At 50.9% G+C, this 23848-nt stretch overlaps 1 protein-coding gene and 1 long non-coding RNA gene across 4 annotated transcripts in view; one reads left to right on the top strand and one right to left on the bottom strand.

Annotated features, from left to right (window-relative positions):
• Positions 1 to 748: 748 nt before the first annotated feature.
• LOC131424221 (uncharacterized) lies at positions 749 to 6684 on the top strand. The gene is made up of 3 exons (XR_009226901.1): positions 749 to 3479; positions 4064 to 4237; positions 6471 to 6684. It is a non-coding gene; the product is annotated as an uncharacterized LOC131424221 (long non-coding RNA).
• Positions 6685 to 6981: 297 nt separating this feature from the next.
• Positions 6982 to 23848, bottom strand: part of Golga3 (golgin A3) — a 45473-nt gene continuing 28606 nt past the window's right edge. For all 3 annotated transcript variants that reach the window (XM_046445898.2, XM_046445900.1, XM_058579742.1), the window contains exons 14-24: positions 22709 to 22803; positions 21505 to 21721; positions 17828 to 17971; positions 16822 to 17019; positions 15890 to 16006; positions 13277 to 13416; positions 12505 to 12637; positions 12077 to 12199; positions 11469 to 11630; positions 10682 to 10845; positions 6982 to 10051 (exon numbers count right to left, since the gene is read on the bottom strand). In XM_046445898.2, coding sequence (XP_046301854.1) covers positions 9880 to 10051; positions 10682 to 10845; positions 11469 to 11630; positions 12077 to 12199; positions 12505 to 12637; positions 13277 to 13416; positions 15890 to 16006; positions 16822 to 17019; positions 17828 to 17971; positions 21505 to 21721; positions 22709 to 22803 — 1665 coding nt within the window. In that variant the 3' untranslated portion in view covers positions 6982 to 9879. The remainder of the gene's footprint in view (positions 10052 to 10681; positions 10846 to 11468; positions 11631 to 12076; positions 12200 to 12504; positions 12638 to 13276; positions 13417 to 15889; positions 16007 to 16821; positions 17020 to 17827; positions 17972 to 21504; positions 21722 to 22708; positions 22804 to 23848) is intronic.

Raw genomic sequence — 23848 nt, 5'->3', positions numbered from 1 at the left:
CTCAGGCAGCGTCGCGGGCGGCCGCGGGGACCTGACTCGCAGCAACGCTCGGCTGGGCGGGGTCGGGCGCAACGCCCAGGGCGGCCGCCGGGGTGCGCCTCAACCCCGGCTGCTCCAGTGGTCCGGGTGCAAGTTTCAGGAGCGCCAGAGCCGGCGTCGGAGAAGCCTGACCTGAGGGCAGGCGAGTGTCCGGGAGCGGAGGGGAGGGGACTGGGACCCGGAGAGTCAAGGCGGGCTGCCAGGCGGGACGAGCCAGAAGGAGAGGGCAAGTGGCCACGCACGAGGGACAGGTGCGGTTTCAACGACAGCCGTGCAGGACGTGCCTGGCCCATCTCACGGCTGAACAGGAACTAGCCCGGTGTCCCTGAGGCCACAAGGTGTGGACAGCCGCGAGCGGTCCCGTTCTGCCGTCCCTCTCCTCCCGGCAGCCGCGCCCCTCCGCAGCCCCGTCCCGCGCCGCCGTCCCCCCCGCAGTCCCGCCCCTTGTGGTCGGCGCTTCTGGGCCCTGCCCTTCTCAAACCCGTCAGGTGTGTACGAGATTTATATAGTAACTTTTTGTGCCTGTGTTACTGGGGGATTCAACACAGGGGCGCTTTATCCCTAGTTCATTCATATATATATATATATATATATATATATATATATATATATATATATAAATATAATAAACTGTATATATATAAAAATAATATAATGAAATATATATATATATATTCATAATATATATGTATTTTTGAGGCAGGATCTTGCTAAGCTGCTAAGGCTGGCCTTGAACTTGAAATCCTCCTGTCTCAGCCTCCTAAATAGCTGGAATTACAGGCGTGTACCACCACACCCAGCATATATGTGTTTAATGGAAAATTTTAAGATATAATTGATGTCCTTGATTTAAAAAAAAATCTGAGCTAGGCACTGTGATGCACACTTGTAATTCCAGCAACTGGGTCGGTTGAGGCAGGAGGATGACAAGTTCAAGGCCAGCCTCAGCACTTAACAAGATACTGTCTCAAAACAACAGTTGATGGGGGGTGCCCTGGGGATGAAGCTTAGAATGAACCCCTGGGTTCAATAACTCGGGCGTGCACACACACACACAGATTAAAGAAAAAAAATGACTGGATGGTATTAACAGTTGATCGAACAACAAAGAAGAAAGGGTTAGTAAATTTGAAAAGAATGAAATGTGATTTAAAATCACAATGAAATCAAGTGTCTGTCACATATCTGTAATTCCAGCCACTCAGGCTCAGGCAGATGGATCCAAAGTTTGAGGCTAGCCTGGGCAATTCAGTAAGAGTCTCAAAATGAAAAAGTAAAAAGTCTTAAAGCTGTAGATGTAGCACAGTGGTAAAGTATCTCTGGATTTAATTCCCAGTATTGCCAAACACACACACACACACAATGGATACTGCTTTATACCTTCAAGAATAGCTAAAATTAAGAGAATGACAATATCAAATTTTACGAGGAATGTAGAAGGTTTGCAACTCTCAGACACTGCTAGTGGGAGTGTAAAGTGAGATAACCACTTTGCAGATGTCACTCTGCCCTTGTCTGAATGTTCATGTCCTCCAAACTTAATGTGTTGAAACCCTAACTCCCAAGGTAATAGTATCAGGATGTGAGGCCAGTGGAGGTGATCCCATCCTAGGGCAGAGCCCCCCATAAATAGGATTACAGCCCTTAGAAGAGGAGCCTAAGACCCCTAGCCTTTCCCAGCCCTTACGCATCCTGCGTCTACAGGTGTCTTGATATTGGACTTCGAGCCAAAGGAACTGAGAAGTTTCCCATTGTCTATAAGCCACACACCTTAGAGCACTTTGTTACAGTCCCTAGCCCCCCACCCAAGGAACCAAGACCACCTCCCTGTGGCTCAACAGTGCAGCCCTAGGAACTTACTCAGGAGTGAAAATGGAAATTAACAGAGGGTCATTTGAAAATGTCCATAGTGAAGTTATTCTAATAGCCTCAAAACTGGGAACACCCCAAATGTCATCCATGGGTAGACAGATTCGAAGTTGTCTTGTTAGTGTAGGACCGCAAGGTAGTGCAGGCATAGGCAGAGCTTATGGTGGTGAGCCTCAGGACAGCAGTTGGCCCCAGTGGGGTGCTGACTGGAGCCTTGGGCCACTTGTTAGGGTTTATGGCACCATGGCACACATTTGTCAGACTCATAAAACCACATACTGAAAGGTGGTTTTTGGTTTATGCCAACATTTTTTACAGAATGACGTTAGATGAAGCCTTACCATTTGGTACTATGCCCTTTTGTGTTCTGTTGTGGTACTAGGGATCCATCCCAGGGGTGCTCCACCACTGAGCTACACCCCCAGCCTTACTCTTTGGACACAACCTTGCTGAGCTGCTGAAGGGGCTGTAGCTGGAGATCTCCCAGTTTCAGCCTGGGCGTGGCTAGAACCACAGGTGTGCATCGACATGCCCACTGTAACACCCTCTTAGCTTTCCCGTGGTATGAAGTGGCCAGCTTTCCAAGAAAACCTCCTAGTGCCGGCAGCGGCAGGACAGCTCTCAGCCAGCACTGGCTTAGGGCGTGTGCTGCATGGCTGGGCAGTGGTGCTGGGGGTAGGTGTGTTGAGTGCATTTCCAACTTATCTTCAACTTACAGTAGTTCATCAGGCAGCAGGTAACCCCACCCTAAGTTGGGGAGCATGGTACCGTGAGCGTGGCTGTCCCCAACATTTACCATTCAGCCTTTGTGACAGCACCAGGCCTGGCCAACCAGGCCTAGCCAGATCACCTGCCTTCTGGGTGAATTTAGGTGACAAACTCGATTCCTGTGAAGCAGGAATGAGTACCTGTCTTGGAGGTGAGGCAGCATGTGCCATGCCCTGGCCACAGAGCCTCTGTCCTGTGAAGCTGTCATTGCTGGAGCCCGGCTGCCAGCTTGTATCTACACACAGGCCTCTCAGTGGGGCAGAGGTCTCCCAGTCACCCAGGGTTCCTGGAGTGCCGAGAGAACCGTTGCGAGAATAAGCCACGGTGAAGAGATGTCCTCTACAAGAAGTGCTGCCACAGGAAGGAGCAGATGCAAGCAGTGCCCAGCTCCTAGGCTGCTCCATGCAACAGGAGAGCCAGGGTCTCGTGCCCACGCTTCACAACAGCCGTGCCTGAGAGCCGACAGTGGTCCTCCTCCCCAGAGCTGTGAAGCCTCCCTCATCAGTTTTCTTACGCTTGACCTGCCACCGGCAAGACCAGTGTCTCATTTCAGTCACTTGAGTTTGGGGTTTCTGACTGTACTGTCATGATGGGGTCCTGATGGCACCGTCTCCTCACTCCCACCCAGTGCCACCTACGTGCAGTTAACAGAAGGAGTCAGACCCCCAGGTAAGCAGCTCTGCTGCTGGCCTCCATCTACCATGAGGCAGGAGGGAGAGGATTTGCCCACCAGGTGGCGCTGGATTCCTACGGCTGAGCAGATGAAGCCTGGAAGAATGGCAGCCTTGGAGGAGCGGTTTGAGGTACTTCTCTCTTTCTTGGTGATAGTTTTCTGAACTCCTGCTTCACTTTGTCCCTGATGGGACGGGGCAGAGGTCCTGTGTGTCCTAGTGGCGCGTGAAGACCTTGGTGAGGGGCTGTGCTGGGAGGCAGGAGCTGCCTCCTTGGCCCAGACATGGCTGAGGACTTGGGGAGGCCCCGAGAAGTGCCCTGGAAAGGCCCATGGGGGCTGTGCATGCCACACAGATGGACCTGAAGGCTGGCCCAGAGCCAGCTGTGGAGACATCATGGGGAAGAATGCTCCTGAGGCAACTTCCCTTCATGATGTGACCTCAGAGCAGACTCAGGGAGGCTGGCACCATCAGAGGAAATGGCCCAGGTAAGCATAGTGCAGCCGTGGACTGAGCCTCACCAAGAACTTCCAGTGACCCGTCACAGCCCCAGGGTTTATGCTTTATAAGCCAAAGATATATATTCCAATTTAACCCTCATGATAAACTGAGGCAGGTGAGGCAAAGCAGTATTAATCCACGGGAGGTAGGGGGCTGCTTTGGAATAAGCCCTGGATCCGGGAACATCCAGTGACACCTCCCTCTCTCACTTTCAGCATTCTTTACATTAGCTGGATTTCTCACATCTTGTGGTAAGACTGGCAGGCACACAGAGCCAAGGAAATGACGCACTGAAGCAGGGCCCAAAATGCTAAGGTGGGTCCTGCAGGTGCTAGAGCACCTGTCCCACACATGGAGGCCAAAGGAAGCGCTCTGCGGGTTGGATGAAGGTGAGGCATCCAAGTACTGGGGAAAAGCACCTTGGTCTGTCCAGTCTGCATGCTGGGTGGTGCACACCTGTCATCTCTGTTGCTTGGGAGGCTGCAGCAGGAGGCCAGCAGGGCAACTGAACAAGACCCTCTCTCAAAGAAAGAAGGACTGGGGAAGTAGCCCAGTGGTAGAGCTCCAACCCAGGACCCCATGCAAGTCTCTGGAAACCTCTGTGTTTGTGTGTTCAAAGGTCTCAGAAGAGACCTTTGAACACACAAACACACCTCCCTATGGACTGTCTGTCCCTTGACAGAACTCTGCCACACTTGAGGGTATTCAGATGTGACACTCAAAACTATTCTGCTGTGAAGGTGACATTGCAGAGATTATGTGTGAGAAAGCCACAAGCCACTTGCTGCAATACCAGGTGGAGGAGGACTAAATGGGAGAGTCTTTGGCTCAGCCTGCTAAGCTGCCCCGCCACCACACACAGCTCTGTCTTCAGAGAGGGGCCAATGCTCCAGATCCCCCCACTCTCAGGCTCCTGGAGGCACCATCTTCAGGCCTAACTTTAGCTGCAGATGGAGCATGGAAATGCAGATGGCCTGCAGTCACTGGCCAGAGTGTGGTGGGCCAGGCTTGAGTCTGCTCCATCCTAAGGATTGTGGGGATGGAGACAGTGTGCATTTGGGCCCCCTGGACAGCAAGACAAAGAATAGCACAGATGGCTTGTCAACAGTTTAAAGGAAAAATGCCTGGTATTAGAGACTGAATCCAGGCCAAGAGAGTGCTCTTACTGAGCTGCACCCCAGCTCTTGACAACACAGTTAACACCACCCCACTGTTTCCAGGAGGAAGGACTTTGTCAAAGCACACTTACTCAGAGTCTGCGTCATTTGTCATTACAGGTTAGATGTGAAGAATCCCCCAAAAGCTCTTAAGTGAGGCAAGCAAGAATTTCCAGAGGTGAAATGATTAGATTTTAGGGTGAACCAATCGGCAGATTAATCCACTGATAAGGATTAACTGGGTGGCAGCTGTACGCAGGTAGGGTGTGGTCATCCCTGACAGTCCCCCGCAAAGCCCACCAAAGTAAGTCCCACCAAAGTCCACTCCCACATCCTGACTGTAAGAGACTGGAGCACAGAGCAGCTATTTAACAAAGATTAATATGCCAGCTAGTTCTGTGCCTGCAAACACTTACCAACTTTTTATACAGCTGGAAATAGTTCTGAAAACATAAAACCCCTCATGGTCACTGCATACAGAAACAGTGCAACCTCAATGCCTAAAGAAGTTAAGGCAGAAAAGGTGGCCAGGGCATTGTTAGACTGCAGCACTGCAGTCAGCAGACCTCAAATAAAGGGTGGGACAATCATGGTGGCATAGTCCTAGCTACTTGGGAGGCAGAGGTAGGATGGAGAGTTCCAGGCCAGCCTGGCCAATTTAGTGGGAACCTATCTTAAAAAAAAAAAAAAAAAGCCTGGGGATGTGCCCCAGTGGTAGAGCACCCCTGGGTTCAATCCTAGTACAGAAAGGAAAGGAACGAAAAAGACGAGAGAGACTGGGGAGCAAGGTATGTCACGCATGAGGCTGGGAAGGCTGAGGCAGGAGGATGGAAAGTTCAAAGCCAGCCTTAGCAATGGGAGGCACTTAGCAACTCAGTGAGACCTTGTCTCTACATAAAATACAAAATAGGGCTGCGGGTGTGCTCAGTGGTCGAGTGCCCCTGGGTTCGATTCCCAGTACAAAAAAAAAAAAGACACTGGAGAGCCACAGTGCTGAGATGGGAGTGTCATGACCCGTGTTCTCGGGGACCACCTGGTAGAGCTGCAGCTGGCGTGCAGGACTCTGGCCAGCAAATTGTCATGCTCAAGGTGGACAGAGACCAGCTGTAGTCTGCCGGGAGCGGTGAGCCTCAAGGCGTCTTGCACCTCAGCCAGGAGTGTGCCGAGAAGTGCCCAGGGCCCTGGCGCCCCAGAGACTGGCCCAGGTATAGGCAGGGCGAAAGGCAGTGCAGCCTCCCGTGTTGACTGTAGTTGTCCTGTCCCATGGGCTGGCTCACTGTCCTGTGTCCTTTGCGGTCCTTTTGAGCAAAAGTAAGTAGTTAATTCTATCATGGACGTCTTGTCTGTGTACAGTCTTCAGCTCCCTCTGCTGGACGCTGGAGCCCCTTCTCAGGACTTGGGTCCTTCCTGTTTCCTTCATGTGGCACAGTGCACTGTCTTTTCTCCCTGCTTGTCTTATTTTTAGAATGATTCAGAAAAACAACAGCTCTTTTCCTGATTTTGGCATAAACCCCCTTATTCGAAATGGAGACGGCATCTCAAGCAGCTCAGAGGAAGGGGCGCCAGGAGCTCCCTGCACTGACTGGGGAAGGCGGCGTTGAAGTTCTGCCCGTGTTGCGCTGTCCTGCTGATGTGGTAGGCTAGCAATACTTTGGTTAAAATCATGTTTGTGACTGTAACCATTTGTATGACTTATTTTAAAGAAATACATCTCAGAAAGGAAAAAAAAAAAAAAAAAACCTGGCCAGGAAGCCTCAGGCAGATGCTCCAGCTGTGGCCTCACGTGCCCCCTTCTCTCCCGGCCCATGTGATGGCCGGTCAAGTGCAGATCCACAGCAACAACAAGGAGCCAGACTCCACGTCCTGCCATAAACTCGGCAGAACAGCATTTCCTTAACACACAACAGGGTGTGACAACAGAGATGACAAAGTCACTCCCAAATGACAAAATGTAAATATCACAATGATGCCCTTGATAAAATATGAAAACCTTTACCAAAAATAGTTTATTGCACAAAATTTAAGGAATTCCCAAGCACGCTTATATTATAAAAAAAAAATCAACATGCTTTTTAAAGTTACAATCTGTTGCACACAGTGACACCTTTCACACAAACAGCCCCCAGCTAGTGACTCCTTTTGTGAGAAGATTTTTTTATAGAAATGACTAACTCTGAATGAGAAATGAGGGAACAGCAGAAGGCAGTGAACAACGAACTTCCTAGATCCTCTAAAACACGGACCCTCAAGAATCTGATCAGAACCTGAGACCACCACAGAATGAGATCTTGTTAGCATGAGGCCCAAGATCCCACACCACAGGCATCGACGTTGCTGGGTCCTTGGTAGGAAGGCTCCAGTACTCTTCCCTTTCAGATACGCTGGTCCCTTTCATTCCCAGAACCTTGACACTTGATAGTTTTTGTTTAAAAAAAAAAAAATGTAAATAGGAATCTGTGCCATGGTAATGTTGTAGGCTGTGGCTTTTGCAGAGAATAAGCCTTCCACAGAGGGCAAGCCACAAGCTTCCCGATCCCAGCACAGAGGCTGCCCATAGGCTGCCCCTCTCCCTGACACAGGCCTGGGTAGTCAGCTGCCATCTATCAAAACATCTTCTAAAGAGGAACGAAGCCATATAAATCTGCAAGATGTGTGGGGCATCAATCTGATGGGTACCATAGAAAAAGATCAACAGAGACCCACTGCAATCCAGGCAATGGCATCCTGAACTACGTACCATGGCTCCGTGCAACAGGACAGGGCGAACACCATGCAGACAACAGCCACCCTGGCAGAACCACACTCCAGACCCAGACCCATCACTTGCACTTCACCCAGAGGAACATTCGTTCCAACTGGGATCCCCTGGAGACAGAAAAGTGCCTTCAACCTTCCAAAACAGCAGCGAGAAAACCTCAAAGAACGTAAGGGCAGTGGCAGCTCCAGCATGAGCCTCAAGCCACAGCTGCACTGGCCACTGAGGACACAGGCTGAGCCAAGACAGGCCAGGTCCTTGGTGGAACCCAGAAGTGCTGGCCAGGGCCCCACACGGGGCAGTGATAGCTAGGGTAGGTGAGGCCCAGGAATGCCAAGCAAGGGAGGGGGACAGACATGGGGCCCAGTGGTGGCCACGAGCACATCCTCTCTTAGGAGGAAAAAATGGGAGCTTGTGCAGAGACTGCTGAGACAGAGGGAGAAGGCAGCCATGCCACCCAGTGAGTCCAGGGACGTGTCCTGCCTCAGATTAGACAAAAGATAACAGCCAAAATAAATAAGAACATAAACTTCCATTTTTCTTTTCTAATGATGCAAGAACAATTTAGTCAGAAACAATTTCTAACTTAAGAAATAAAATATACTTAAAATGAAATTTTCAAGTATCATTTCAAGATTAACCCTGTACAGATGATATATACATTTTACAAGTTCTAATATTTGCTAGGGAATACTTTTTTAAAAGCCACACATCTTTATGGTGATGCCACTTTAACCGTATCAATCAACCTTCTAACAACATACCACAAACTGCTTGGAAACTCCATGTTGTTCTCTCCAGGACACCAATACCCTGCTGACACAGAGAGCCTAGGTGGGTCCCTGCCACAGAACTTCACCTGTAGACTGGCAGATCTGAACGAGGGTCACCTGGACCTCCCCTCTTTTTCTCCTTCCTACCTTGAAACAATAAATACTATTTTTAGATTTTCCTAGCAACTGAGGGAGAAACAAAGACCTGGACTCTCCCAGTCAGCTGGCATATACAGCACTGCCTCTAGGTGGAAAACGTGCCACAGGGAAGAGGCACTTGTCTCTGAACCTCCTATTCCTCAAGAGACCACAGCTGCCTTCCCCTGGCACCATGTCTCTTCCAGACATGGCCTCTGACCAGGTGACACTGGCAACACCAGCGCCTCCTGATGACCATGGTGTGGGGGGCACAGCAAGAAGCCTGTGACCCACACACGTTAGGCCCTCTTCCCCTGGGGATTGTTAGGACCACTGGGCTTGACTGAGGGTCCCACCTGCTCCAGCCCAGTGGTCAGCCAAAGTGGGTGGGCCCACACAGGGCCAGCACCTGACAGGCCTATGTCACAAACTTAGGAAGACCATGGGCAGGAAGCAAAAACCCTCAGGAAAAAGTAAAATTAGAACAAGGAGCCTCCTCTGGGCAAGAATGTTTGGTTTTAGAAGGTAGAGTAAATAAAATAACTATGCTTCTTAAAATATAATTTTCTGATATCCCTACATCCTACGTGTACATTATTTTCCAACAGTAATTTTTCAAAAGGCAATCAATAAAAAGACAATTAGATTCTTCTTAAATAATATAGGCATATGCTTTTAAAAGGTTATGATTTTCAGTATTTCTATGTACATCCTATTGTGGGATGGCTATTGAAAAAAATGAAATAAAAATCCAAAGGTGCAAATAAAAATTCATTCTGCAGAAAAGGAGAGCTCTTATTAAGTGGACAGGACAGTGAGAATCGCACCCAGCCTGCCCGGATGTGCTGCCCGAGGATCCTACTGAACAGTCTCTGCAGGGGCTGGCTGCTGGCATGGCCCTCCACGAGCAGCATCCCTGTCAATCAAAGATGCCCCCTTCTGCAAATAACCTGTCAGACAGATACAAGTCCTCATTGAGCCCGAAGCCAGGCCTGAGGTCTGGCTACTTCGTGGGAAGCCATTTGTGATTTCAAACGACTACTCCTCTAATCCTCAACTCTCCTTCTGTTGTTTCACTCTTCATCAAAGGCAAAAGCAAAACTCAAATTTCACTCTCAGAAAATGCAGAGCACACCATCAAAGGAGTAGCACTAATGCAAGAGCGTTCCTTGGAGCAGCTGTGTACACATGGTGTGAGCACTGTGCAGTCACTGGTCCAGTCCTCCTTGGGGAGCCCGGCTTCCACCTTGTTGCCTTGGGTTTGCCCTGGGGTTCACCTGCTCTCCTGCGGGGCCTTCCACCTGCGTCCAAGAGGACAGGGACTCGTGCACAGTGAAGGTGTGCTCCTCCATCTGGCGCTGCAGACTGTCCATCTCCTGCCTGGGGAGATGGGAGGAAGCATGAGAAACCCAGGTCACATGAGGGCCAAGCAGGAGCCAACACTCACAGCCCCTACCAAGCTCAGGTGTGGTAGTAGGATCCCCCGTGTCTGCATGACAGTGGATCTCTATCACAGTCCCACAAAATCAGCTGCAGTCATAGGTCAGGGCTCTCAGCATTGTTCTCTGTTCTGTGTGGAGACCAGCATACTGTCTAGCTTAGGTGTCTGCTTCAGGGAGAGCCCTACCTCCACTGGGACCATGTGAAACAGAGACCTAAGTGCCCGAGGCCAGCCAAGTTGCTGTGTGGAAGCTGTCCCCCAAGGCCAGTGCAGTGTGACTTGCACCCCCAGTATCACCTATGAGGTCTCCCAGGTGGCTGTGCTCTGCGACGCTGGCCTCTGCTGTCCTGAGTCAGGAGGCTCAACCCACAGTGCACAGGCACAATATGTGTGGTCTCACACTCCAAAGGCTGGTCAGAGCAGTCTGCTCTGAGCAGCGTTGGCCTGGTGTGGCGTGAGGGCCTTCCTGTGAGCAAGCTTGCCCCCCACTGTGGGCACGCCCTGTGGCACGAAGAGCTCCTCCAGCCAGACAAGCCATTTGTTTTAAAAGCACAGAATGTGGACCGTACTTGAGCTGCTGCAGACAGCTGTTGAGGTTCTTGAGGGGCTCCTTGCTCACGGCGGGTGGAGGCCGCAGCAGCTCCTCCAGCAGCGAGGCTGGGACGGGGCAGTCTGGGATCCTGATGGGTGTTGCAGGGCCTGGGGAGTTGGCCTCACCTTTTGGCTCCTTCCTCTGTTCATGAAAAACATGTCATTAGTTTCCCCGTGTCCACCCCCCATCAGTTACTGCTGTCACAACAGGAGCCAGAAGACCCCCACATGACAGAAGACCCCAGAAAGGAGACTGTCCTAGCCTTCGCATCAGCACAGCACGACTATCACAGGAGTTGAAGAAGTTGGCTGGTAAACAGCTCAATTCCGAATGCACACACTAAACGCAAACAACCTGAGCCCAGACCCTTGGGAGGACCCACTGGACCCTAGAGCCTCATTCAAGAGCATCCCCTAAACCCACAGCCTCGACACTGGGCTTCCCTAGGAAATCAGGTACATTTCCCAGCTGCTCAGACTCTCTAAACCCAAAACTTTTCCACAGATAGCAAATGATGCCTGAGAGAATTCTCTGCCCCTGCCCCTATGACAACTCCCGAAGATGGAGTGCAAAAGGAATTTGAATTTTGGAAAAGCCAACATTCTACTGGAAAAGGCACCAAACTAGGACTCTGCCCTAGCAGCTGCCCCATATCATCTCATGTAGTGGCCATGTGTGCGTGCCTAGAAAGTCTGCCAGCCTCTCGCTCAGGAAAACCTCGGGCATAGTCAGTCAGCCTGAAAGGTGGTGGGCCTGGATACCACCTTGGCCACACGGTGCCGGAGGTCCAGCTGCAGCTGCTGGTTCTGCTGAAGCAGAGTCTTCATGTTGCTCTTCAGTTCCGACACTTTGGCTTGAAGCATAAATTTATCCTTCTGGGTCATGGACAGGTCTTCCTGCACCGTCTCCAACTCAGACTTGATATTCTAGAAAAGTAGATTTGGATTCAGAAAAGGGAATGATTAAACATTGCTAAGATCTGTTTCTATGTCAGTTCCGAAGGACTCTTCTTTTTTCTTTTTTGGTACTAGTGATTGAACCCGGAGGTACACTTCCTCTGAGTCAGGAAGTGTACCTCCGGGTTCAAGTCAGGACTTGTTCTGAGACAGGGCCTTGCTAAACTTGAAATCCTCCTGCCTCAGCCTCCCAGGTTGCTGGGATTGTAAGCATGCACCAATGGGCTGGTGAGGGCCTGACTTTTACACAGTGAATCACAGGATGTTTCCAGCCCAGCAGTTCCCTCTCCAGTTCTCCAGGCTGTGAAGGATCTAGTGATGATCACACCCTGCATACTCTCAAACTCCAGAGCCCGCAGTCCACCTGCATGATAGCCACCTGCAGCAACTGCCCCCTAGAGTCTGGGGATGGTCACCTGCAATGACTGCTGTGTTCCTTCCAGCTCCTTCCTGCCCTGTTGCTCTGTCAAGTCCAGCTGCTGCTTCAAGGACTGGATTTCCCGCTCTTTCTGATCCAACTCCCATTTGAGATTTTCCATCTAAAGTGGAAAAAAGTCACATGATCAAGAAAACGTTAAAGAGGCATTCTTCTGTTTTTGGTGGTGCTGGGGATTGAACCCAGGGACATTCTACCACTGAGTTACATTCCCACCCTTTATTTTATTTTTAAACAGGGTCTCACTTAGTTGCCTAGGCTGGCTTTAAACTCGCAATCCTCTTGCCTTGGCCTCCCAAATCGCAGGGATTACAGGTGTGCACCCCTGCACCTGGTTTCTGCACATCTTTTAATATCATATTTAGGGAAAAAAAATTATTCTCCAAGCAGATAGGGCCCAGCTCTCACCTCTTGGCTCCCTGTGGGCTCCTGGCTGAGCTGCATGTCCAGCTGCTTCTGCAGGAGCTGAAGCTGAGTCCGGGCCTCTGCCAGCTCTGCCTGGAACTGTGCTATTTCCTGGGAATGTTTCCCCTCCCGAATCCTGGCATTAAAAAAAGGTAAGAATGAAATGTCAGCATCCTCCCAACTTGCCACCCCATTCTAAAATGAAGCCTGTGGATTATGGCCATCCTGGTGAGACCCAGACTGCTCCCCAGAGACAATGGATGACTGGGTGCCTTGGCCAACCCTGCAAAGTCCTCCAAGAGACATGCATTGTTCATACAATTCATATTATGGTGCTGAGTGACCATTCCAAGATCCAGTGAGAGGGACCTCTAGAGCTGCTCGTGTGTGTGTGCGTGCGCAGCTCTGGGCATGGCACAGCCAGACCCTCTACGTGTCTGACTGTGCTGCACTAGTGAGATCAGTGATCCTCTCAGTGTCCAGGGCACAGTCCCAGGGGTGAGTCTTTGCCCTGGGCAGCTTCTGTCTTGGGAAGGTCAAGCAAGGCAGGAAGGAGTGAGGCAACCACAGTGAAGCCTGGGCTTTCTCAGAGGGGGTCAGGCCACTGGGACTGGCCCCTCAGTACTCAGCAATTTGGTAGCAGGCAGGAGTCTCCCCATGTGGGTATGAACTAGAGACCTGGAAGGGGTTCACACAGCTCTGCCTGCTCAGGATGCACTGCACGCACATGGTCCCCAACTGGCAGTGCTGGCCCTCCCCAGGCCCTGGCACTCACTGGAGCTCGTCGGCCTCAGCCTGCAGCGTACGCACAAGGTGCTCCTTGGCTTGCAGCTCCTTCTTCACTTCGCTCAGCTCCAAAGCGGCCGCCTTGAAGTGGCGGCGGTTGTGTCCAGCTTCTGCCCTGGCAGCAGCCACCTGGAAGGAGGCAGGAAGCTGATGTTATAATGATGAAATAAACACACAGAGACAGAGAAATACCTTTTTCTGGATAGGACACCCAAGGCTCAATGGTGCCCAAGCACCAGCACTGAAGCCCCACCAATCCCCTGTCCCAATGCTCAGCACGGGGGAGTGCATCAGAAGTGGTTGCTAGTGCCTATCAAATTTACAGGTCTATTCATGGTTCCCGTAGTCTAAACAGTTTCCAAATTCTTCCAGCATATCTGCATGTTTCTAGTTGAGTTTATCGACAGCTTGTGCATTCTGAGAGCAATCTACTTTTGCATTATACCCTCTAACAGGCTGTTAATTCTATTTATGATGTAACTAGTCTCCTTTCTGAAATCTCACTGCTGTTAAAATAAATTCTCTCAATATTTCCAAAAAGATAAGTATAAGTATCACAAACATTTATATTTTTCCTAATACTTTAATTTTCTTGTCTAATTGTCCTACCAAGTACTTTATTTTAAAATAAAATTTAACAAAAGCATTTGTAATAGCTGGGCATAGTGGCACATGCCTGTAATCCCAGTGACTTGGGAAGCTGAGGCAGAAGGATCCCAAGTTCAAGGTCAGATCAGCAACTTAGCAAGATCGTGTCTCAAAATAAAAAATAAAAGGGCTAGGGATGTGGCATGTGGCTCAGTGGTAAAGCACCCCTGGGTTCAATCCCTGGTACCAAAGAAAAAGAAATTGAAGCCTGCATATATCATTTCCCCCAGTATTTTTATTATGAATTTCTTTCTATTTATTGACCGATTGATTGATTGATCGATTGTGGCACTGGGGATTGAACCCAGGGGGCTATATTTGGGGAGCCACTCCAAATGCACTCATCTTTAAGTCCTGATGCACCACGGGGATCTGAAAGATCACTGTAGTCTGGTGCAGTAGTGCCATGGCTCCTGACTCAGTCTTTTCCCTCACTGGGATAATGAGGTGTAGCCCTGGGAGTGGCCCTAGGTGTAGGCGGCACCCAGAAGGGTTGAGCTACACTCACGGGTTCCCTTGTAATCCTACCTCATTTGAATGGCTTCTTCCTAATAAAAGGGTTCGGCAAATGCTCCTCTCTCTCTTTGCATGGACCCCTAAGGTCAGAGGAGCCATCACAGGACCCAAAGAAAAAGGTATTTCTCTGTCTCTGTGTGGTTATTTCATGCAGCTTTGTTTACCTGGAATGACCCCAAGTGTTTAGTCGTGGAACACGACTCTTAGCTCTACCAATGAGCTAAGTTCCATCCCTTTTCACTTTTTATTTTGAGACAGGGTCTCACTAAGTTACCCAGGCTGGCCTGGAACTTGAGATCTTCCTGCCTCAGTCTCCTGAATAGATGGGATAACAGACACATACTACCAAACACGGCTGCAATTCAAAGTTCAAAGGAAAAGTAATGTGTCCCTTCCCACATTTTTCCAGAGATAAAGACAGTTCTTCCCAAGTACTCCCTCTGGTATGTAAGCATTGAGATGCACTTGTGTTAGGTTGGGGGTGTAGCTCAGAAACACAGTGCTTGCCTAGCATGTGCTAGACCTGGGGTTCCATCCTCAGCACTGCAAAAAAAAAAAAAAAAAAAAAGAGAGAGAGTGGTGGGGGAGAAGATGTGCACTGGGGCACTGCCAGGAAGTGCACATTCTAACAGCAGAGAAAGGTGAGCACCAATAGGCCTATGGTGGAGCAAATAGTGGTCAGGACATGCCACTGCTGAGACGGAATTCACCTGACACATCAGCAAACACACAGAGCAGGAGAAGGAGCCAGCCACAAGAAGCTGTCTCTCTGCATAAAAAGGTCAGATGCAAACATGTTTCCGTCTGCTCCTTAACACCAACAGGAAGTATGCTTTTGAAACTCGTCTACAAAATAACAACTTTTTCTAGTAAAGATGAACATGCATATGTGTTAGAGTCTGTAAACAAGTCAAAATAACACCTGGCATTTTGCCAGGGGAATGTTAGAGTTCCTAAACAAGTCTGGATGGTGCCTGGCAAAATGCCAGAGGGAGTGGTTTGAGAAGTAACAAAAGCAAGCCATTAAGTGTGGAGATTCCTGATTGGTTGACTGATGTATCTAGTTTATGCTAATTAGATAAGCTCTGTGGAATGTATAAATACTGCTCCTGTCCTGCAATAAACGGCTCCCACTCCTGCTGTATCAACATACACAAGTTATTCGTCACCCCCCGGTTATTTTGCTGCAGCCAGACAGACTGCGGCACATATGTACATATGGCCCAGGCTACACCATATGGTCACTTAATCTGACACCCTCTTCTGCTGACAATGCCAGGTCCTCTGTAGCCTATTACAACACTGTGATGACAACTCTTCTCCCTACAGCAAAGTTCTGGAAGAGAAGCTTAGATATAAAGGGCACCCAGGTGACTATCTGGCACTGAAAGAGCTGAAGGTTCTACAAATTTGAAAGCAGTTGGACATGGCCACATACCTGCTGCTTGAGGCTGTTCACCTCCACCTTCTCCTTCTCTAAGGAGATTTGTAAAGCCTGGACGAGCTGCTTCATCTGGCGATCCTCCTCTTCTTTCCGCTGCAGAACTGCCTGTACCTAGGTTGAAGTGCATAGGGATAGACAGATGTCTCAGGAATCCCAACACCTACATAACCTGTGATGAAGCATGGGGCCCCTTATAGCGAGCACACACACCACAGCCACAGTGCCTCACCAGAGAGGGCACTAGTCAGAAGAGGAGAGAGAAGCCCACCTCTGGAGAACACTGCTACAAAGGCAGAAATCTGAAATCACAGGAGTATGGTTACTTGGTCACATTCAAGATTGGTGGGTACCACAAAGGCCACAGAAATCAGGCTACAAACACAAATGTAAGAAAGCAAAGTAAGAATGGAGGGATGAGGCCAGGGCAGAATGCATGTCACCAAACTCCCCAAACACTATATGCTCAAAGGCTGGGGCACTGTGGCCCTGAGCAGCCATTGTGAAGACTTCCCTGAGACACCTAGACACTGCTGCAATTCCCACAGCCGCTATGTAACTGAAGCCAAGAACAAGGTCTGCAGCAAGATGCAGCCAGGGCTCCAGGTATCCTGCTCTGAATCCCACGAGGACTTCAGGTAGTGTCCACCACACACATTAGGACTTCAGGTAGTGTCCACCACACACATTACCGTTCACAGCTGAAAACCGCTTTGCCTGACCTCACAGCCCCCTCACAGAACCTGTGAAGCTGCACACTGACTAGGGACTCAAGCCATGGAATAACCAAATTCTCTAAGCCTGTTCCCTCCTCCCTGATAGATGCTGTGCCTCTCCTGGAGGAACTATAATGATCTGATACAGCAGGGCACTGAGTGTACGCAGCCCACAGCAGCCCTCATTCCGTCCTGGCAGATGAGTGTGAATACCTGGAGATTCAGCTGGACCAAGTCGGCCTCCCTCTTGGCCAGAGCTGTCTCTAAGATGCTGTTGTGTTCCCGCAAAGCAGCATTGGATTGTCCGAGGCCTGTGAGCTTCCCTCTCTCGTGCTCTAACTCAAGAGCCAGCTTCTTATTTGATTCTTCAAGGCGCTTTATCTTCCGTCTGAAACCTCTGGACTCTTGAAGCTGAAACACATCAGAGTAACTGTGCAATGACAAGCTCTGCTGGATGGAATCATGGCACACACCACAATTTCGACAGGAAGGGCCAGTATGGAAACAGGACAACCTTCCCTTGGCTCATGACCCAAGAGGCTCAGTGGCCACTGCTCTCCTGGTACCACAGGCTTCCAGAAGTTGGTCTGGCCATTGCCTCAGCCCAGGCCAAGGCATTCGGCATGTGGCATAGAACCAAGCTAGCTGTAGCCACACTCATTTCAGGACAGGACAGGATGCTTAAACAAAGCACCCAGCCCCAGAAACTGACAACCCCTACCTGACATATGGGCCAGGTAAGCAGCTGTGACAGTGTCAACAGTACAGTACAGACAGTCAGGACATGGGAGCCTGACTGTCTCAGTTCTGAGACATCTGAGAGGTTAAGTTGGGTTTCTAATGTGCAAAGCGCACTCTTCGCCAGCAGCTGTGGCACATACTTGTAATCCCAGTGACTCGCAGGAAGAGGCAGAAGAAGCTCAAGTTCAAGGCCAGCCTCAGCAAATTAGGCCCTAAGCAACTTAGACCCTTAATCAGACTCAAAATAAAAAATAAAAAAGGCCAGGGATGTGGCTCAGTGGTGGAGCACCCCTGGTTCAGTCCCTGGTACCGGCATTCTAACTGGGAGGTGGTTATCCCAATGGCTGCTCTACGGGCACATTAGTGGCTGTAACCATTGTCACTGTTGCCATAGTGCTGGTAACAGTCTACTCTGCCCATGGTTAGGAAGTGACCAAGTGCCACGTGAGGCTCGGTGTCCAGGACGCATGGCAGTTACCTCATCCTCCAGCTCCAGCACCTTCTCCCGGGACTCCTCTAGCTCTTGGCTGGTCGTCGCAATCACCTCCTGCAGCTCCTTCTCCAGCAGCATCTTGCTGTGGCCAACGCTCTGCAGCTCCACCTCCAGGGCCTGGATCCTCTCCTAACAGCCAGATGGGAAAGCATGTTGATCACTGGCCCAGGGCAGGCCCTCACCCTCTCTCTTGCTGCGGCACCTGCAGGCATGAAGCTTTGTGGCCATAGGCCTGATCCCATCCCCACAATGCTTCCCTCTCTCTCGAGAAAGGATGTGAGACCATTATCCATGGCACGTGTACTAGTGACCCCCAGGTACTACTAGGATAAATGAAGAAACCTTTTTGAGTTAAATGCTTTGAAAACACAGAAAGAACTCTGACCCACAAGAGGGGCTGTAAATTATCATCAAATAGCAAGTAAGCAGCATTCAGTGCAACAGAACACTGCACATATGCTTGCTCACATGCATGCACATCTCTGCAGACACTGCTCACACACTCATGCCTGCGCTCACACATGTGCACCAGCATTACAGCCACCATAGTGACAGACTGTTTCAAGCACTTTCTGGGTGTCACTCAGTCACCTCAGGAGAAGGTTTTACTCTTTGACTCTTTTTTTTTTGGCTGCTGTGCTCTACCACTGAGGTACACCCCATCCCCCTTTTATGTTTTATTTTGAGACAGGGTCTTGCTAAGTTGCCCAGGCTGGCTTGAACTTGAGATCCTCCTGTCTCAGCCTCCTGAGTGGGTGGGATTACAGGTGGGGCCACGGTGCCAGCCCTGGCTTCATCATGCTGAGCATCAGAAGACCCACAACCTGCCCAAGCAGCACCTTAATAGTGGTGGCGCTGCAGATGGAACACAGCCTGAGCTGCTAGCTGTGCCTGCCTTTAGCCAAAGCCTCCAGAGAGCCCCGAGCCTGCTGCCCTCACCAGGTGACCCAACGGGCTAAAAAGACACACATATTTTATAGCAGAAAGGAGCATGATTGAATAGACGCCCCTTGATATTTTATAGAGTACCTGGGAGGAATGTTTACTTTATTCAACTGGCCAAGAAAGCACCATGTTACGATGTAGTCACTTCCTACTCATAAACTCTTATGTGGACAGGACAATGGGAGATGGAGAAAAACTGCATGTAAGAAGAGATGTCATGATGAAGACAAGATATCAAATGTAATGCAAAGAGGAATTCAATCAGATAGAATTGAACACCTACTAGTAAAAGTGAAAGACAGTAAGAATCAAAGCTGTCCAGGAGGAAATACAGGAGCGGGTCTCCTGCTAGCGAGTGCTGGGCACTCCTGGGAGCACAAGATGCCCCTCTGGCCCTGGGCCTCCACCACCCCCAGCCACAGCCCCTGTTCATCCTACAGTAAGGCAAAGGCTCTGGCTGCACCACCCCACCTGGTCCTGCCCAGCCCTCATTTCTGAGCCTCCGCTTTCTCAACCCTGACCTCAAGCTCTGATTCTTTCCTAGCCACCCAATGCAGTTGTCCACCCCTCACCCCAGATAGTCCCAACCCCACCCACCCCGCTGCTCCCAGCAGTCTGCTTCCCATTCTGTGCTCAGCCTACTTTCACCAGCTCTCAGCACCTGCAGCAGAGTCCCCCAGCCTTCCTGTTGCAGCCTTGCCCACCTCACTTTCCCAACTCACTGCCTGTCACTGTCCCAGGACAGGAGAGCACTGGACTCACACCCCACACAGTTGTCTTGAGTTTCACCATGGGCAAGGCCAAGCCCAAGCAGCTGTGATAGCCCCCGTCGCTGCACCTGCCCACCCAAGATGCCCCCTTTGTCCCTCCAGCGCCTCCTTGTCCTCAAAAGCTTTCCTGGACCATGCTGACACTGGCCTTGGCCCCTTGTACCTCACTGCAAGCCCCAGTGAGCACCAGTCACCATGCCTCCTCTGTCAGTGCCTCTACTCCCAGGCCCTGGGCAGTGCAGAGACAATGGGAGTTCAGGGGCAGGGCCTGCCTCCGCCCCCACCCTCCCCCCCATAGTGGCTGAATGTCTCCAAACCACTGCGGCTCCTGGATGCACAGTCCATACCGCAGACCATACACACTTCAGGAGGGCCAGGTGGGATACTACACACACGTCATTAAAGGCATGCACCAACAGCACACCTACACATTTCAGTTCTTCCCTCTTCTGTTTTAAAAGAAAAAAATATTTATTTGCAATGAAAACAAAGTCCCATTGTTGGCTTGGGACATACATACATATGCTTGCGCGCATGTGTGTGTATATGTATGTGTAGAATTACCAATATTCTTCCCAAGCTTATAAAGCAAAACTGGCCACCCTTTGGTATACCCTCATTTACACAAATACAACATGTTTCTGGGGTATTCTTTTTAAAAATAAGAGAGGAAGAGAACCACGTACTGCTTGGAAACTTTTTGTCAGTTTCTCGACTGGCAAGATTTGAATCCACTGCTCTAAAGAATCCCTGAAAACCACCCCTGTGAGGTGAGATCTGGTGGGCAAGGTTCCTTGGCCCAACTGCTCCCCCTCCCAAGCCTACGTGCAGTCCTGGCCCAGGTGAGAAGAAAAAATATTGGAGGAGGGTAACAGAGTCCAGGGCTTTATCCTGTGGATAGGGTACCAGAGCCTCACACCCCTTCCACTCGTTCATCTTGCCCCCGCTGGATTGAAGGAGTCGGCAGGGGTGAGCAAGGCAGGCTCACATAGAGAGAAGGGGACGAGAATGGCAGCTGGACCAAGGCCACAGCCGGGATGAAGGCCAGAACGGGGGAGGCCGGCTGGGCTGCATCACCTGAGCCTGCTCTTCCCCAGCTGTAATGGGGTCTTAAAGAAGGTGGTGGTCTCTCCACCTGCCCAGCTGCTGGGCCTCCCCTGCCAGTAGGAAAGCCCTAAATGGAATCTTGGGTAAGTAAAGAAAAGGACCCACAGCTGGGGCTCTCCTGGGGCTGAGACCAAAGGGCCAATGCTCCTGCTTGGCAGGTGCCCTGCAGCCCCATTCCAGCAGGACACAGCAAGGAGGTCTATAGGACCACCCTAGGGTGGATGGAAGGCAGAGGATGCAGAGACCCAGGGCCAGCCCCACAAGCACAACTGCAGCAATGTGCAGAGGCAAACACCGAGTTGGGCTGAGGAACAGGTGGGAGACCACCACCACCTTTAAGACCCCATTACAGAGCCAGGCATGGTGGCGCCCACCTCTAATCCCAGCAACTCTGAAGGCTGAGGCAGGAAGATCACAAGAGGAAGGCTAGTCTGGGCAACTAACAAGGCCGTGTCTCAAATAGAAAGCATCAGCAGGTGTGGTGGTACATACCTGTGATCCCAAGTGACTTTAGGAGGCTGAGGTAAGAGGATCACCAACTCAACCCCAGTCTCAGTTACTTACTGAGATTCTCCACAACTTAGCCATACCTTGTTCCAAAATAGAAAATAAAAAGAACTGGAGATGCAGCTCAGTGGTAAAGCACCCCTGGGTTCAATCGCAGGTACCCAGAAAAACAAAAACAGGAAAAAGGGCTGGGAGTACAGTCCACTGGGGAAGCTCCCCTGGGTTCAAAGACCAGGACCAAGAGGGTTTAGAGAGAGAAAATGTTTATGAAACGTCCTTTCCCTACACTTGGTCTTCAGCACCCTGAGCAGGAGGGGTGTGGTGTTTACCTACATGTAGCGTAGGGTCACTGCCGCCAACAGCGCTCTGAGCTCTGAGCTGGCTCAGCTCTGTGTCTGCAGACTCCTTGGCAGCCAGGGCCTCCTGCAAGCGGCGGCTGAGGATGCTCACGGCGTTCTCGTAAGCTTTATGCTTGGTCTTCATCTCCTTCTGGGCGCTGGTCAGGTCTGAGCCCAGCCGTTTCATCTTCTGCTTCTGTTCTGTGATGGCCCTGGACACCACCAGAGAGGCAGAGGAGGAAGCTGAGCTGGCAGTGTGCCTGCCCAACTTCCTGGCACACCAAGTGTGAGCAAAGTGCATTCCAGTCCACCCTCATGTGCCAGGCAGGGAAGCAGACCCCAAGACCCAGAGAGGAGACACTGCCTCAGCTCAACCCCACTGCCTGGCTCCTGTGTAAAGGCCTGGGGAAGCGCATGCCTGTCCTGGTGCAGGTGCAGTGAGGGAAAGGAATGCCTGTGCCAGATATCCCTGTGGAGCCAGAGAAGAGGCAAGAGCTCCCTGGCTGGGAACCACATCCACCACCACCAGATCTGCTGCTGCTCAGGTGGTTTTTAAAATGATCTTGTGAGGGCAAAGACACAGCCTCCACCTACCAAAAAGATCCAACATCCTTCCCAAAGATCACCAAGGAATTCAAGATTTCACATGGATACCACCAGCCAGCCACACCACCAGCCGATAAAAGACATGGGGCACAGCACATGCATGGAGCAGGAAGGCCCCAAAGGCTGCCTCGAGGGCTGTGTGCTTAGGTGACAGGAGCATAAAGGTGCAAAGGACAACTGCAAAGGACAACCCCTGGGGGAGGGAACAGGAAGGAAGATACTACTGCAAGAGCATGGCACAAAAGGTTGAACAGAAATAAAATCAGGAGGAGAAATTTTAGGCTGGGGGTAGCTCAGTTGGTTAGAGTGCCTGCTCAGCAAACACAAGGCCTTGGGTGCCATCCCCAAGTAGCACAAAAATGATCATCAATTAAAAAGGGGAACTTTTGTTAGGGATGACTTAGCAAATCTACTTATAAATTCTGGGATTGCTCTGCAGAAAATGCGAGTGCCAAATCACAGTGGGACTTCAGATTTGGAATCTAACACTCTAGGCAGCCTTTCCACGGCCCAAGAGACCAAGGCTTCAGGGCCCCCAGCCACATGTGGATGGACCTTGTGCTCGGATGGCACTGCCACCAAGGCAGACTTACTTCTTGGCCTCTTGCTGTAGCTCTTCGACTTGTTTCTTCAGCTCCTCATTGGCCTCCGACAGAGCAGCCATCTGTTCTTTGTCGAACTGCAAGGACTTCAAGAAGAGGAAGGCATGTGAGATGTGCAGAGCCGCTCTGCAGCTGTGCCTTTGAGAAGTGACGCTCAACAGGCCCAAGGACCTGGATGCCACGTCCAGCACACCAAGGCACAGTGGGGAAAGCCCCCAGGACCATCCCCAGACCTGACCAGGACCTGCTCTTTGTATGGCTTCCTATCTTCTCTTTTGCTGGCTTTTTTGGTCTGTTCTGCAAGTGAGTCTTCCAGGAGTGGCTCAGCCATAGCAGCACAGGGAACAAGTTCCACCCAGACCTGGGCCTGATCCTGGCCTCAACCAATCTCACCCTCCACCAGACCCTGGCTGGCCGAGGCTGCTCCTGTGCCCTGGGTCAGGCCCCACTCCACCTGTGCTTCCCGATGCTGACAAGACACCATCAGCTCAACAGTGATCCTTTCAGGGACACGTCAGGAACCCTGGTCTCTCAGGGCCTTCTGATACATCATCTACAAAAGGAGCCCTTTAACATCCTGCCTACCACGTCCCCAATAGCATGATTCTTCTCAACTTCTAATCTCAGGAAGCCTCATCCAGCTTGCACTTGGATAGGAGGCCCTCAGCCCACACCCCATTGACCCTTGCCTCCAGGCTCACCTGTCCCACTACCCAGTCACCCTCGCTCACCAGCACCCCTTGCTTAGGAGACAGTTAGGCTTGCCCCAGCATGGCTGCCAAGGTGTTATGGCAGCTCCATGATGCCTCTGGCCCCCACCCTGCCAGAACTCAGGATCTCTATGAGGGCTCCCTCCCATCTTTCTGCCCACCTCTGACTTTGTGCAGCTCTCAGCTCAGATAATGGCTACCCACATCCTATCACAAAGGTGGTACCTCCAGACTCATGCAGTGTACCTTGCCTGTCCCCTTCATGTGACAGCCTTACCTGTCTGCCCTACCAGGATGATAGCAAGGACTCCTAGAGGTGGAACCCTGTTCCAGACTATGTATTCAAAAGCCTCTCTGGGCTACCCCCCACCCCAATGCACATTCAGCTGCACCTCCACAACTCCCCAGAAGTCCTCTGGCC

The sequence above is a fragment of the Marmota monax genome, unplaced genomic scaffold (genome assembly GCF_021218885.2).
Source record: "Marmota monax isolate L192 unplaced genomic scaffold, Marmota_monax_Labrador192_F-V1.1 WCK01_AAM20220418_F8-fsc00200, whole genome shotgun sequence".
NCBI classification, from domain to species: domain Eukaryota; kingdom Metazoa; phylum Chordata; class Mammalia; order Rodentia; family Sciuridae; genus Marmota; species Marmota monax.
Note: the sequence above shows the minus strand (reverse complement) of the source record. Positions and strands in the feature narration are given on the sequence as shown.